Source organism: Phasianus colchicus, chromosome 5, assembly GCF_987193195.1.
Source record: "Phasianus colchicus chromosome 5, bPhaCol1.hap1.1, whole genome shotgun sequence".
Lineage (NCBI taxonomy): Eukaryota > Metazoa > Chordata > Aves > Galliformes > Phasianidae > Phasianus > Phasianus colchicus.
Genome location: NC_143440.1, coordinates 50,173,233 through 50,188,691, shown reverse-complemented (window position 1 = coordinate 50,188,691; position 15,459 = coordinate 50,173,233). Strand labels below are relative to the sequence as shown.

General features: G+C 39.3%; 1 protein-coding gene across 1 annotated transcript; it reads right to left on the bottom strand.

The window, feature by feature from the left end:
- Positions 1-4,255: 4,255 nt before the first annotated feature.
- DLK1 (delta like non-canonical Notch ligand 1) lies at positions 4,256-14,060 on the bottom strand. The gene is made up of 5 exons (XM_031592875.2): positions 13,544-14,060; positions 12,701-12,764; positions 12,119-12,249; positions 7,271-7,412; positions 4,256-5,037 (listed from the first exon to the last, which is right to left on the bottom strand). The coding sequence occupies exons 1-5, from the start codon at positions 13,623-13,625 to the stop codon at positions 4,296-4,298; spliced, it is 1,161 nt and encodes a 386-aa protein (XP_031448735.1). The 5' UTR covers positions 13,626-14,060; the 3' UTR covers positions 4,256-4,295.
- Between the last annotated feature and the right edge of the window lie 1,399 nt (positions 14,061-15,459).

The following is a 15,459-nucleotide window of genomic DNA, read 5'->3' as shown; positions in this document are numbered from 1 at the left end:
GAAAACTATCTGACTCAAGCAAGGCAATCAGGATCACTGTCTTTGGTGATGGTTTGTATATATTCCCACAGCCAGATCATTAACAGTTCTTCACTCTCAAAATCTGTTTTAAGGAAGAATACTATGGGCCATCTGGATCTAAATAACTATTTGAAAAGAGAGTTGAGGTTATTGGCCAAGAGCAGCAGACTGACTGGACTCTTGTTAAGATATATCAACAGCAGACTGTGTAGCACTTTCAAATAGAATCCTTATTAATCAAAAGCAATACTTACATTATTGGTTTATGAAGAGATTATCAAGAACAGCGTTAAAATGGCAAACCACGTATTCTCCACACGTGTGGCTTTTCCAGAGTTTGGTAGCTGCTATTTCCTAAGTTCTACTTTTACAGCAGCTAGACTTCTTTGCCACAACAGCCATGAGTCAAAAGGACAAAACAACCAACAACCAACCAATAAGCAATAAAGCCTTCCCACGCCCTAGATGTAAAACCTTTGTGGAAGATCCATGAGTCTTTTATTATTAATATAGCAGGAACAGAGGTTAAAATTTCTCAAGAGGGACAAAATAAAAATACTATTTAATATATTCTGCTATACCTTGGGGAGAAGAGAGAATTACTGACCTTAACTGATAAAGTGAAAACTATCCCACTGTCTCAACCTGCCCCTCAAGGTTAGTTGTCCTTATTTTTTTAAACAGCAATGAGGCAAAAATGGGGTTTGAGGCTCGGAGAGATCACTGCTTGACTACAAAAAGCATTATAGATCAATGCCTTTGGCAAGGGTCACCATAGATTCATCATTCTCTCATTAATAACAAATATATAGAATAAAAAAATTGAAGTGATATCAGCGCATTTTGTCTCCGTATCAGTGTTTTCACAAAATGTTTAATTAGAATTCTTGTTTTGGAGACTTGCTGGAGCTTATTGCTTCATGTACTGTAGCTTTTTTCAAGTTTAAATCTTCCTTAGCATTCCAGGACTCTCTCTCCTACGTTGTGATCAGGCATTAGAGCCATTCACTACACTACCATCACACACGTGACAGACTTCCATACATACGTTTATCTTCCATGTTCCAGAAAAGAATTAAAGACAGCTATAGTTTTTTCCAGCCTTTCATGTTTAAGTTAAGATTTGTCCTCTTTTGAGAATGTATTGGGACAATAGCAGCCTCATATACTTCTCCATTGCCAATAATAGAAAGGATGCTAAGAGCTGAAATCTGTTTTCAACATAGTGAGCCACTGGCCTTAACTTCAAAGAGGATCTCCTGTCTGTATATAAAGAAGTACACCGTGCTAGAGGAGCTGCCAACTAGGTTACTCTGGCCAAAAATCTTGTGACAGTTTATAAATATGAATTACTATAATTTCCTGCTTTCTGTAACAGGTTTAGTTACTTAGAGCCTTGCTGTAGCCTGTAGCAAAGTGAGTTGTAAGAGCTGATGTAGCCTCTGCTGGCAGGGAGTGGAAAGGTGCACAGCTGCATGGCTAACAGCTAAGGCAACCTTACTGCATGGGTAGCACAAGAACACCTGTAATCCTTAAGGGAAAGCCCAGGTGGGCTGGGCTAAAGTGAGGAAAAATAAGGTATTCCCTCCATATTTGGAGGCACTACCATCATGCCATAACTTCATACAAATACACACCATCATTCACTGAATAAGTTTTATCTCCTTGGATGATTTTACCTAAGAGCTCACTGTCCAGCTTCTTCTACACATTTTGTAGTTTGGAGCAAAGAGAGCTTTTAAATTATTTTTAAAGGGCAGGTATATTTCAGCTACACCTCTTCTGCTGCTTCACTAGACTGAGTTGTTGGAACCAAAAGTTCCTAGCGAATATCTGCTTTAACTGCTTTGGTCAGTACTTTCCATGGGACCATCTCAGCACTTACTTTGATACTGCAATACTGTAATGAGGCAATAATAGCTGGGTGGCAAAGTTTTTGGCTACAGCAAATGAGAACAAGCTCAAATACAGCAGCTACAGAAGCAAAAGAAAAGAGCTGCTTACCTTTGGAAGATCTTGGATAGGCAGAGATTTCCAGCAAGAGGTGTCTCCACTGCCAACCCTTAAATAAGCTCTGGGAAGGGATGGATCTTGGCTCCACCCCTTCCACTCAGATGCACTGCATGCACCTGAGCTCCCTTGGGTTAGCCCTGCCTTCTTACCTGGTGTTCAATCACTGTTTCAGGCCAGGACTCAGCATTTCCACTCTGGATGTTATCGCTAATCTTTGCACTCTACAATGCAATACTATGATATGCACAGATATTAACAATAATACAGCTCTATAACAGTAGCACTTAAGAGAAATGTTAGCAACAACAAAAAGCCCTAGGGTAGTGATTGTATCTATATTAAGGCTTTTTAAAAACGTGTATCTCTCTCTCTACATATATATACATTTATATTAATAATTGTATAATTATATATACATATAAGTTCCTTGAACAGCTTTTAATGGATGTGGGAATAGTGTCATAATCGGAAACTTAGAAGAAGATGCTAAGTATTCATACCTAGAATGATTGGAGGAGGAAATTGTTAACAATATTTGTTTGCATGCTTGTTTTTTAAAATTGTAAGAGTAGGCTACCAGGAAGGAGGCAAATCTGTGAGATGAGATGATCCTAAGGTGCAGCATGCCCTCACCAACTAAGGTGCAGTCCCTGTAGGACTAAACAAATTTGTGCTTGTGAGTGAGTCCATTAGCAGTCCCAGACACAGCAAAAGAAGACAGGACTGGAGTACAGGTCTAAGGTCCATACAGGAGACAAATCTGGAAACAGACCTGGATAAAATCTACAACATAGTGCAGGGTGTTGATCTAACAGATCATCTGAGGTCCAACCAGAACACGTAGATAGAAAGCATCTCTACATCGTAGCTCAAATTAGGACTGATAACCTTGGGCTGAGTTGAAATAGGACTTAGATGAGTGGGGGCCCAAGTGAGAATAATCAGGGATGCTAAGACCTATTAGCTCCCTCAAGCCCCTGAAAATGCTGTGATTTTTATCAGGGTGATGTTTTTGAGTCTTTTCAAATCTTGTCTGCTCTTTGAAATATGGCAGAGAAAATACAGATCTGAAAAACTTAAAGTAATGCCCTTTTTCATAGTATCATAGAATGGCTAGGTTGGAATGGACTTAAAAACCCACTCAGTTCCCACCCTCAGCCATGGGCTGGTTGCTCTCTCCAGATGGGGTGGCCCAGGGCCCCTGCCATGGGCACTTCCAGGGATGGAGCACCCACAGCTCTCTGGGCAGCAATGCTAGGGTCTCACTGCCTCCGAATTAAGAATTTTTACCTAATGTCTAACTCAAACCTCCCTGTTTATTTTAAAACCATTCCTCCTCATCCTGTCACTATCAGACCATGAAAAAATTGGCCTTTGTCTTGTTTTCAGGTGATTTCAGCTTTCTCATATGACATGCTCTACCCTTTTCATTTCTCCTCATAATATGAGCATGAATAATGTTTGGCAGGCTTCCTTGAGAAGTAATTATGGAAAAGTCAGAATCGCATCCTTTGCATCTTGACTAGGTCTCTATACAGAAGGTTTGACCAGATATGTTAAATGCCTTTTTAGTATTCTGGTAGATCCACAGTTTACTGAGGCAGCATCTGAACTGACAGAGGCCTGTAGCCTGAAATTATAAACACACAGATTCCAAAGAAAGAGTAACAAATTTTAGAAGTGTGCATAATCAGCAAAACTAACTGGAAAGGTGAGACATCATTGTGAGTTTGCTCCTGCTGATACCAATTGCTAACATATTTATCACAGATAGAAGAAGAATTAGGCAGGGACATTTATGATGAATTGGCTGAAATATAACATTTACAAATCAAAAATTAAACGAGTATAGCCCTTATCTGTTGTTTATTAAAAAAAACAACAACAAATCAAAACAACAAAAAACATCACTGAGTAATTTACAGGTACCGTATTTGTCAAATAAACTATGCACAAGTCAAGAAAGCTGCAGAACAGTTCCACTGGTAAATTACCTTTTATTTTACAAAAAATAGCTGCCTTGCAGGTAAATCATGTTAACGTTCCCTGCTCTTTAGTTCTTTTTTTTTTTCTTCTTTTTTTTTTTAGATTTACTTTGGGGAATGAAAAATCCTTTGCAATACAGATATGTTACATTTGTCTTCATTACCATCCAGCACAAGCTACAGCAAATGCACCCACAGATCCTGAGGCCAACCACAGGTAACAAGTTCAATTTATTTTACATATATGTTTCAATTTGGTAGCAAGCTTTCAAGGGCCTAGATGGCAGTGTAGTTCTTGGTGTAATTTGTCAATTTGATTTTCTCTGGGAAGATAATATTAACAGAAAGGTTTTCCCCATTACTAGACTTCAGAAGAAAGTTCTTTTTCTTGCGCAGGAGATGACTATATTTGGCATTAGCCAACCACATTTCACATTTTGAAAAAAATACAATCCCAGTTGTACCCAAAACTACAAGACATGTAAGTAATCCCAGTACAACAAAACATATCACTTGGCTTTTACTGAGCAAGGGATCTGCATTTTGGATTGTTTCTTTCACTGTTATTTTCAGGATTTCATGTTCTTGATGCACTGATCTGTGATGAGCTTTTGGGGGAAGCTTGTAATTCTGCATGTTCTTTGTGCCAGTATTCACTGCAGAAAGGCTTGTGTTTTTGCTGACATGTTTGCAGGTGGCACCAACAAATTCTGGCTTACAGATGCATTTGAATCCTCCCTGTGGATGTTCTTTGCATGTTCCTCCGTTCTCACATGGGTCACTTGCACAGAATGTGACACGGCTGCTACAGAGTTTTCCTGTATAGCCATAGGGACATAAACAGCTGAAACCTGCACCAATATCTGTACACGTTCCTCCATTTTCACATGGGTTGGATTCACAGTCATCCCTATCTATTTCACAGAAGTTGCCAGCAAAACCAGAAGGGCACAGACAGGAAGCATGGGGTGCAAAACCATTGTCATCAATGCATGTTCCTCCATTCTGGCAGGGAGAGCTGGAAGAGAGAACAAACACATACATATACAGAACTCAATCAAATTCTAAAGAAAGAAGTTATTAGAAAACACTTGATGTAATAAGAGAAGCTGGTTTTCTTCAGAAGAGCCAAATCCTAACGTAAATCCACTGAAGTCAATGAAGTTGAATCAAGAACGAGTTATTAAACAACTCTGTCAATGCAGGTTGTAGTATCTTCTGCTGACCCCTCAAGCAGAATTAATACAGCACTATATAAATCCAACCTGAAGAGTTGTCAATGGATTTTAATTTATTCCAAACATTTATCCAAATTAAGCTTCCCAATGTTTTCATAAGCTCAGAGCTATTTAGCTGAGTAACTATCTAGACAAGACTGAACAAACAGACTAGCAGAAACACTTTCTTCTCCACCTGATTGTTCATAACATAATCTGTGCATTGGCAAAGCGAAACACTTTCATGGCAGCATAGTGATTGTTTTTATTCTGCTTCTATTGTGCTCCATGACAAACAAAAAAACTAGAGGTGAATAGATACACTTTCCTGCAAACAGCTGTTGAGACAAAAGTTTTGATAAAGTAACACAAACTGTAATAAAAAATGAGATGGTTTCAGCGGTAGCAAAGGAAACTGTCTTGTGAGAACAGGGGCAGAGGAAACCAAGCATTTCTTCAAACTCTTTCAGAACTTAATTATTAATAGCCTGGTGGTATGTTTTAAATTCTTAATACGGTATAAATTCTTTGAAATAATCTTTTTTTTTTTTTTTTTTTTTTTTTTAACTGACAAAAAAGCACAGATGTTGTCAATTCAGTGGAGCCATTGAAATCAGATGTAGTGCTTTAACCCATCTTGTTGGCAGAAAAGGGGCCCAGGGCTTGCAAATAAATCTCAAAATCATTATCATGGCAGTGATGAACAGTATATGAACAAAGCTTTTAAAACTTACCTTATAAAAATGGATTTCAGTCATGAAAAACAGAACATAACACTTGACAAAGACTACAACAAGCCTATTTGACAACAGTCAACTGACTATTGACTATTGAGTACTTCAGTATTGACAAGCAGTACTTCAGTGTTACCTTGCTTTCTACTTGCAGGTACCAAACAGCTGCAGCTTCATGAACACTGAGATTTCACATATGTAGTAGTTGGTAGCAATATCCCACCATGGATTTCCATAGTGGGGACACTGTTCTTTAAGAGTCTGAGTGAGATGACTTGCAAAGGGAAAATAAACTCCTTTTTACAAATGGCCCCAACCATTTGTGGGACAAGGCTGAGCTTCTCAAATGTGCAGTTGTTGCTCTGGGAGTAGACATCACACTAAGTACCCTCAGCACCTTTGGCCTTACTGAAGATTGAAACCCTTGGTGGCCTACTACCTTGGTGTAGTAGGTGACTACTACAGTAGAAAAGTCATCTGTCTGTTTTGTTTTGTTTTGTTTTGTTTTGTTTTTTAATACTTTCACATAAAACAAACAGCTCTGCACTCTCATATTGTCCTTCATTGTAGCTGTTGGCTGGAAAAAGTGCTACTGAGAGAACAAATTGGAAATCTGGAAGCTGCATTAGGAAATGAGTTGTCCCTGGACTTTGCCAGCTGGGAAAGCCTGATAACAATACGAGATGATAATGCAATCAAGGAAATTAGCCACAGTCACTAGCTATTGTGTGTGTTTTAAGGAAATTATAGAAGCTGGAGCTGTACAGTCCTTGAGTAACTGAATGGTTATGGTCTGTCTTGGAGAGCTTAGCACCCTCTATTGGCTTTACAGATGTCATGGAAAATCAAACAAACTTGGATATAGCAGTATGAAGAAGATTGAAACCTCACATGCAGGTCAGATTGAAGGAAATGCAGGGTATTTCTAGGAAGATGGGAAGAAATTACTGGAGAATGCAAATGTAAAATGATTTTTTCTGATTTTTCATGTGAAATAATTTTTTATACTTTTTCAGAAGTAGAAAATATAAAAAGTGTTTAGAAAATGCGTGCAACATTTTGAAAATCTATTCTTCATTTATTACCGAGCTTCATTTACTTAACATTAAATATGCAAATATCAGCTATCAATAGTTATATATTCACATATATCAACAGTATCAATAGTCTTCTTGAATAGATTCACAGTCCTAGTAAAAGAATTATATACGTTAGCATAGAGATATTGCCTCTTAGCAAAGAAATCTGAAGAATGGTCAGGAGTATAGATTTTAAATTCACATCAGAAACCATTATTTACCCATTAATAATACAAGGTCCTTTCCTGAGATGGCAGTTCTTTCCTGTAAATCCCTGGGCGCACAGACAAATATATCCTCCATCACCAGTCTCTATGCATGTTGAGTTATTGGTGCAGGGCTTTGCAGAGCATGGCTGAATATCTGTTTAAAAAAACAATTAAAACATTTTTTTAAAATTTATTAAAACACTGTTCAGTGAAATGAATGCTAAATAGTCAGCAAAAGAGCAAGGTGGGGCTCAATTAAACTTAGGAGAAAAGTTAAATTAAACTCAGGAGAAAGAATCAGCAAATAGTAAACAGTGCTTTAAATAAAACATAGCTTTAATGGCCATTCCTTCTACATTTTACAAGTTCTGATTTATTTCTCCCTCTAAACATGAAGTACAGATTGTTCAATTATTGCAAGCACTTTGAGCTCATTTCTTTTCCTAGCTGTCACTTTTGAAATGATTTTGAACTGTTCCAGTACATAAATAACTAATATTGTCAAAAAAATATTAGTAGGTAAGAAAGAAGTTCTAAGTAGCTTAGTCATCCTTTCCCAGCCTTGGCATCTCCATGAGCAGAATTCTGATAACGAAAATAAGAATCAGGAATTCCTCATGCTCTCTAACGAAAAGTCTATCATTTTGTGTTTGTGAACAAACATTTCATAATAGCAGAGATTGGCAGGTTATAAAGACTCTTAAGATTTCATCATCTGTCTGGGTTACATCTAACCCTTACAGAGCTGCACCAGAAGAGAGAGCTGTCTGACATGTTTTGACCAAAAGTTACATGTCTCTTTTTCTTTAGTGTTTCCCTGCTATGGGATTTGAACTACTACCAATTTTTACAAATAACTAAAATTAAATATACAAACAAGTACATATTTTAGCCATCTAATGGAGCAGCTGCAGTGAAGAGCTGTCTGTAAGGCATCTGACACCTCACATATCCATGTCCATACATACACTAAGAATCACTGAACAATAAAGGTTGGAAAAGATCAGTTCTAAAATCAGCTAGTCTAACCATTAGCCCATTCCCTCCATGCCCTCTAAACTATGTCCTTTGGTGCCACATCTCCATGGTTCTGGAATACCTCCAGGGATGCCACCTCCCTGGGCAGCCTGTGCCAATGCATCATCACTCTTTCAGAGAATAAATTTTTCCTAATATAGAAGATAAAAAAGATTTAAGGGCATTTATATTCTACCTCCCACAACATAACGTGAAAGTTAGTTGATATCATGAGGTACTGCTAAATTTTAACCACAGCAAAACACTTCAATAACCTTAGCTTTTAAATATAGTCTTCCCTGATAAAAGGCTCTATTTTCTAATGTGTTTGCCTGTTCTTATTACAAGAAAAGCACTCTGCACGCACTTTAAGTTCCAATTTTCACAAGGACTTGAATAAATAAACTTGAATGCTTTTTGGAATGGTGCTGTTTGCCATCTATTTTGGCAGGCTTTAAAGGCAGCTAAAAAAAATGAACTCTGATGCATGAGTGAGGAAACTCTGAAATGTACATGTGGATAGGCATATGTATTAATAGGTATATACATATATGAATATGTACATTACTACTAGTAATTTATGTAAGAAATTTGGTTTTTAAAAACAACTTTAAAGCTTATAGTATCATATCCTTTTAAAATGTAAGCACATAGATAAACCAAATACTCCATATTCTCTATTCTCTTTAGTTTTCCTCTCAGAAGACCAAAATCCAAGTAATTTAATTGCTTCAAGTGGTAGCTGAGTCTCAGATGAGAATTGAAAAAAAGACTGCACATTTACACATGTATTACGAATTGTTGCAATCACATTACCAATAAATTAATTAACCCTTTTGTAAAACCAAGCTGTCATGCTGCAGTGCACGAAGTCATCATTCAGTGTTTTTCTCAGGAAAGCATTGCAGTGGTTGGATATCAGGTTGGAAAAGGTTCTGCACCAGAGGGCAGTGGGCATGGAACAGCATCTGTTGGAGCAGTGGTCACAGCCCTGAGCTGGAATTGAAGAAATGTTTGGATAACATTCTCAGACTTAGGCTTTGCTTTTTGGGTGGCCCTGTGTGCAGCCAGAAGTTGGATTGGATGATTGCTGTGGGACCCTTCCAATTCAGCATATTCTGTGAATCTGTGGTTCACAGCACAGCAGAATTTGTCTCTTGCATGTCTATCATAGGCAAAGAGGTAAGTTAGCAGTATTCAAACTTAGACCAGCTCACAGATTTTTTTCCTTAAGTGACATGCCTAGGCACGTGACTGTAATAACAGTCATAAATGAAACCAAAAATACTGGCCTACATGTTTATGGTGAACCCAATCTATAATCTGCATGCCTGTGAATTATAAGGTAGGTCATTCTTCGTCTGAACTAAGAACCAGATGGCCAGCCCATGGTAAATATAAAACCACTTGATGACCTAAAACTGCTCCAGAAAGGAACTTTAATGATCCATACTAAGGAGATTATACACTAAATTTCCTAGAAAACAGAAAAAGAGAGCACCATCATTCAAAAGATACCTTATTTTCTCTTGCATTTAGCAAGAAATAAGCTGCTAAGACTGTATCTATATTTTACAGATATTTCAGGGATTAACAGTGGCCAAATGAATTTGAGGGTTTTGCCATCTCTCTGTTGACAATTGCTCACAGCTGGCAACAGTGGAACAATGGTTTTGCCAAAAATTCTCTGGCAAATATGACACTTCCTATAGCAGCAATAAGGAAGAATGCTAAGGGAATGGCAAAACTGTGTTACTCACAGTCCTCTGTCAGTCTCCCCAGAAACAGTACAAATGTAGCTTTTTGACAAGACTTATCTCATTGCACACCTGAAGCTAAAATTTGTTGCCACTGGCTAAAACATGTCAACTAAAATCATTCGCATGTGAAAATGTAACAGTTGTGGCCTATGGACACATCTGGACACATCACATCATAAATTCAGTATTAAAAAAGAGTCAAGGAGTGTGGCTTTTTATGTAAAAAATTAATGTGTTTGCATTATGGCAACTAAAAAAAACCAGTTATATGTATTTGTCAATGATCCCCAGATGGATGGGAGCATTCGTTTTGTTCTTTTTCCTAACCTTATCAAGCATCATTTAGTGGCACTTGTTAATAAGTTATAACAGTCTGTAATGACCTCATACATTCAGGAAACCAACACCATTTTGGCAGAGGGTGTCAGAGGCTGAACAATTAACCTCATTTGAGGATACGGTGCATTCATGGATCAGTAGAACAATTTTTAACAGCCTTCCAGTGGCAGGAAAAAGACTGGGTCTTTTGTGGCAAAAGAATGCATTTAGAGTAGGTCCACTGAGATGGACCTACTCAGTGAATCCATTGAGATGAAAGACTTTCAATGTAATACAACCATCTTTTCATCTGCAGGGACATTCCATTTTGGCTGAGTATTCTTGGCACGTCTTCATTGGGATCTAAATTCAAGTTGGCAAAGAACATTGAGATAACTGAGTGTTGAGAGAAGTAATGCTTTCTGGACTTAAACAAGGGATATCCATTTTATATTGAAGAATCACCACAATTAATGCTCATTAAAATATTATTTTTCCATGAATATATGGTTACAATTCCCAAAGAATTATTTTCTATCATAAATACCACCTGAAAAAGGTTGCAAAACTCAGAACTGTGATGATATTTAAGTGCCAAGAAATTCAGCTAGACTCTTAATGTGGTTCTTTGAAGTGTGTCCAACTTGAAAACATAACCTTTACTTGCAGAAATCTTTAGTTTTGTAGCTCCATGCCACTGCAAGTACGTGATCAACCAGAAATCTTCTTCTAGTCATCCTGAAGATTTTATCCAGATCAAATTGCATCATCATTAACTACTGTTTTGGGCATTCACTGACAGCCATGCTCTATAAATTGTAAGCTGTGTAACAATGAAAGCCCAAAATAGGAGCAAAAAGAACAAGGCCTTGGATACTTGTCTTCTTCAGATGCATCTCTGCAGGCTGAACTGGTGCGCAGTGCTGGATGCTCATGCGGTTTCTGCACCCTCACATCTCTTGGCTGAACACTCATTTGCCTACATCAGCCAACACAAACTAGCTCAGCAAAGGCCAGCTCCTCAAATTGCTGATGCTATCTGGCACATTCTGACAGGAAGGGGGTGAGTGAGCGCGCCCTGCTTATCCCTCAGATCTGGGAGGAAGGCAGCATTTTGCCTGGTCAGACCTTTCCCTGACTTATAACAATGCTATTCCATTGACCTGTCATAAGATTAAGGAACAAAGAATTATGACGTTTTCTTTTTCAATAAGTATTCAGTATTAAGCTCTTATTTTCCCATACAAAAATTTACACACATATATATATGTAGTGTGTCATATAAATATTTCATATTAACTAATATATACAAAAAGATGTATTTTCATCATAATTAATATGACATCAAGATTAATATGACAATGATGAATAGTTGTTTGTTAGCATTATTCACAATTACAAATATTTAAAATAGAATGAGGAGTGTACGCCTCACTCACACATATGCCCAAATATCGAACACACTGAATGTTTTTGGAGAGACTTCAAAGCCCACCCAGTACCAACGCCTTACCGTGGGCTGGCTGCCCCCCACCAGCTCAGGCTGCCCATCCAGCCCAGCCTTGTGCACCTCCAAGGATGGGGCGCACACAGATCTCTGGGCACCAGTGTCAGAGCTTCTTATGTGCTGCTGCCCAGAATCTCCTTATTATCTTGCTCTAGCATCCTTTTAAAATTACTTATCCATAAGATCTTTTGTATGTCTACATCACCAGATGGGGCTGTTTCACCTCATTTGCTCAAGGAAAAGAAATGATGTGCAAACCTATGTCACAGAGGCTGCCAACCCAGCCCTCCTCACAGATGCACTGCCAGGGTTTGACACAGCTGCCATGCAAGCACCCAGGGAAAGGGACACACTGATTGCAGAGAGCACCCTGCCAACCAGGCAGACACCTGAAAGAGATAGGAGACAATACACAAGCATGGTTTATTTTTAATAAACATAATTACATGGATGTTCCCCTTTTCAGGCTGCAATAAATAAACTTTTGGATTCAAAATTGGACCGTACAGTGCATCTGATCAAAAAGATAGCATTGATGCTTCTGGGATACTAGAAGTATTTATATGAAAAAACAAACAAATAAGCAAAAAACTGGTTCATGCAATGACAATAAATAAATGGTAACCAACTTAAAGACTTTTCATACTGGGATAATTAGGCTAAAGAGGCATCTAGGTACCTCTGCTCTATCACTTCAGTTATGGTATGGAAATAGAGCGCTGCCTCATTACTGTACCATATTTGCAGAGAATACAGTGTTTCAGCTTCTATTTTAAAGAACAATGAATTATTGAGGAGGTCTGTTTCTGAGCTAAGGCTCTGTCTGACAGATCTTTTTACCTGCATTCACTGGGAAATTCACAAAACCCGTTCACTGGGTGGCAGCCAGCTTTACAGCTCACACCTAAAAGAAGAGATTTTTAATACCAAAATAGAAAAATGAGCACTCAGGGTAAAAAATAAAAAATAAAAAAAATAGTGTCCTATATACATTACTGATGTTTTAAAAGAAATCAGACAGCAGAGTGAAAAAAAGCAACTCAAGACTGCATAGTAGTATTCTGATTTCTATCAAATATATGTTTCTGCAACATAAAGGTTTTAAATGAACCTGAGGCACGTTACAGGATGTTTCTATAAGGTAGGAGAACTATAAGGTAGGAGAATTGACATGAAGAATTGATTGCAAAAGAACACAGACTAAAACACAATAGCAAAGTGTGTCTCATACTATTTTAAAAGGGAAATTTCAGAACGGACACACATATGCCACTACACAACACCCGACTGCAGCTGCATTATTTCAGAACTACTTCAAACACAGTAATGTCTTTAATCTGAAAAATATATATATATCTATTTAATACTACTTGCAAGCTCATTTCCACTTTGTCTAATAACAACAACAACAAAGGATTAAATCTCAGAAGAGTAACTCAAGTTTATTATAACGATGTCTCAGCCACTTTTCTCCCTCCCTCAGCCATCTGCATCGAGAAGCATTTAGCCACACCACGAAGCAGCACCGCTAACCGCTGCCCTGCAGGCGAATGGCACGAGGAGCGCCTCGCACGGCGCATCGCCGCACCTCCGGCCGGAGCTATCGCTGGGAAAGGCAGAGCTCTCAGCCCGGCCTCGGCCAACTCCTCCAACTTTCCCAAGTCGCTCCCGCAGAGAGGTTACCTGGGGCGGCGGGGAGGACGAGGGGCAGCAGGCAGCAGCAGCAGCAGCAGCAGCCGAGGAGCCCGGCGGCGCGCAGCCTCATGATGGGGCCGCTGAGCGCGGAGCTCGCGCGGATCCTCCCGGGTGGCGAGGAGGAGGAGAAGGAGGAGGAGGCACCCCCGGCCTCCGCCCGCAGAGCCGGCGAGTTGCGGTGCGGTGGGGCGGGAGGAGAAAGCGAGAGGGGAGCGCTGCCCGGCTCCCCCGGCCCGGCTGTGCAGAGCAGCGGGCACCGCGCGCACCCCGCCTGTCGCGATCGCGGGCGAGAGGAGGTTCGTGGCGGGGCGCGGCAGGAGGGAGGGTTTGGGGGAGTGGGGGGACTTTGATCACGCCTCTTACCTCGGGATCGCTGTCCTCTAAGAGCCAGTGCTGGGCTCCGGGTTTCTGAAGACTTCTCTCCCAGTGCACATCAGAGCAACTTTTTGTTTTCGGGAGAGACCCCTGCAAAAGCAGTACAGGCAAAGCTTGTTCTGTTTCAGAGGCGAACGTGATAAATAAGAACAAAGTGCACCCAAAGCTGACAGTCTTTTGTTGTTGTTGTTCATAATATACATAAGAAAAACATTTTTACACCACCACCAAGCAGTTTAAATTCTGTGCTTCGCTCTGTGACTGTTGCTCTCTCTTTTCTATCTTTCTGTTCTTCCTTTGAGGTGTCCCTTATGGAAACGGATGAGCTATTTCTTGTTCCTTGCCATCGTCTTTTAAAGAAATTTTGCCTCTTCCTAAGGGACCCGTTTTCTTCTGCTTCAGGTGTGGTGCTTACATCCACCAGACACCATTTACCAGTTTGTCTACCTTTACGTGCTGCAACTAGAGATCACTATAGTATAATAAGAAACTATAAAACCTTTTCTCTAGGATTATAGCGGGCTAAGATTAACTGCCTGAAAATGTGAGAGAAACCAAGAAGCACGCATTAGCTTCAGATAGCCCATTTACTGGTGCTTGAAGATAATGATGTCACTCAGGTTGAAAAAGTTTGCTTCTGTTAATGCTGATTTGTAGTTTTAACCTAGAGTAGGGGAAATGAAGGACAGAAAAAGGAAGAGGATAAGAATGAGGGGTGGTTTAAAAGACAGCACTCAGGTGAAAGGGGTTAGAGGCAGATACTACTGCTTCAAATCTCTCCAGAAGTTTGGCTACCTGAGAAAAACTATGCCCATCTGACTCAGATTACCTCCATGCCTTTTCTGTTTGTCTTGTTTTTTCCTTTTCCGCTGATACATTACTTGCTGCTTTGAAAAGAGCGGCACTGAGGGATGTGCCAGTGGGCATGGTGCTGGTGGGTTGATGGTTGGACTAAGCGATCTTAGTAGTCTTTTGCAACCTTAATGATTCTATGATTCTGTAAAAGGGTTTATTTGCCAGCACAGCTTTTGCCACTGTTCACCCTGGCTGGGGTATTGTGGATGGTAGAAGTGCATCAAAGAGCCTTTTCTTATTTTCTTATGCTTTTATGCTTGATGTTGGTTTGCTTTTTTTTTTCTTTTTTCTTTTTTCTTCTTTTGACCAGGAGATAATCTGGGCAGTTAAATGCCTACAGGTTTTGTGACATCCCTCTAGTATTTTGGCCATCTCATCAAAGCAGACTCCCTGCTTCCTCCTAAGCAGCTGGCAGAAAGGTCTCCTAATATTCAGTACTTTTTAGCCCTTAAGAGTGGAGAATTTCTAGAATTCATAGATTTTATCTGTACGCTCATCACTGTCAAATTATCTGATCTTATCTGCATTGTAAATATGTACTCTGACACACAGTGATGCGTTTCTTCTATTTTCTGTGTTAGCTGCTTGTATTGTCCCAAACTGATTTCTTATGAAAGTTAGAAAAATCTTCTTCTCTCAGTTCTTATATGTTATAATCACTATAAAAACTTCAA

Bases quoted from the DNA above. Each gene is read 5' to 3' on its own strand.
- DLK1 (XM_031592875.2), bottom strand. From the start codon at position 13,625: ATGAGGCTGCGCGCCGCCGGGCTCCTCGGCTGCTGCTGCTGCTGCTGC. The intron at 12,250-12,700 runs GTAAAAAGATCT...TATCTCTTTCAG, and splicing joins GAATTTCCCAGTGAATGCAG to GTGTCTGCCTGGTTGGCAGG. The intron at 7,413-12,118 runs GTTTGCACATCA...TTTTTTAAACAG, and splicing joins TGGCAGCCTCTGTGACATAG to ATATTCAGCCATGCTCTGCA.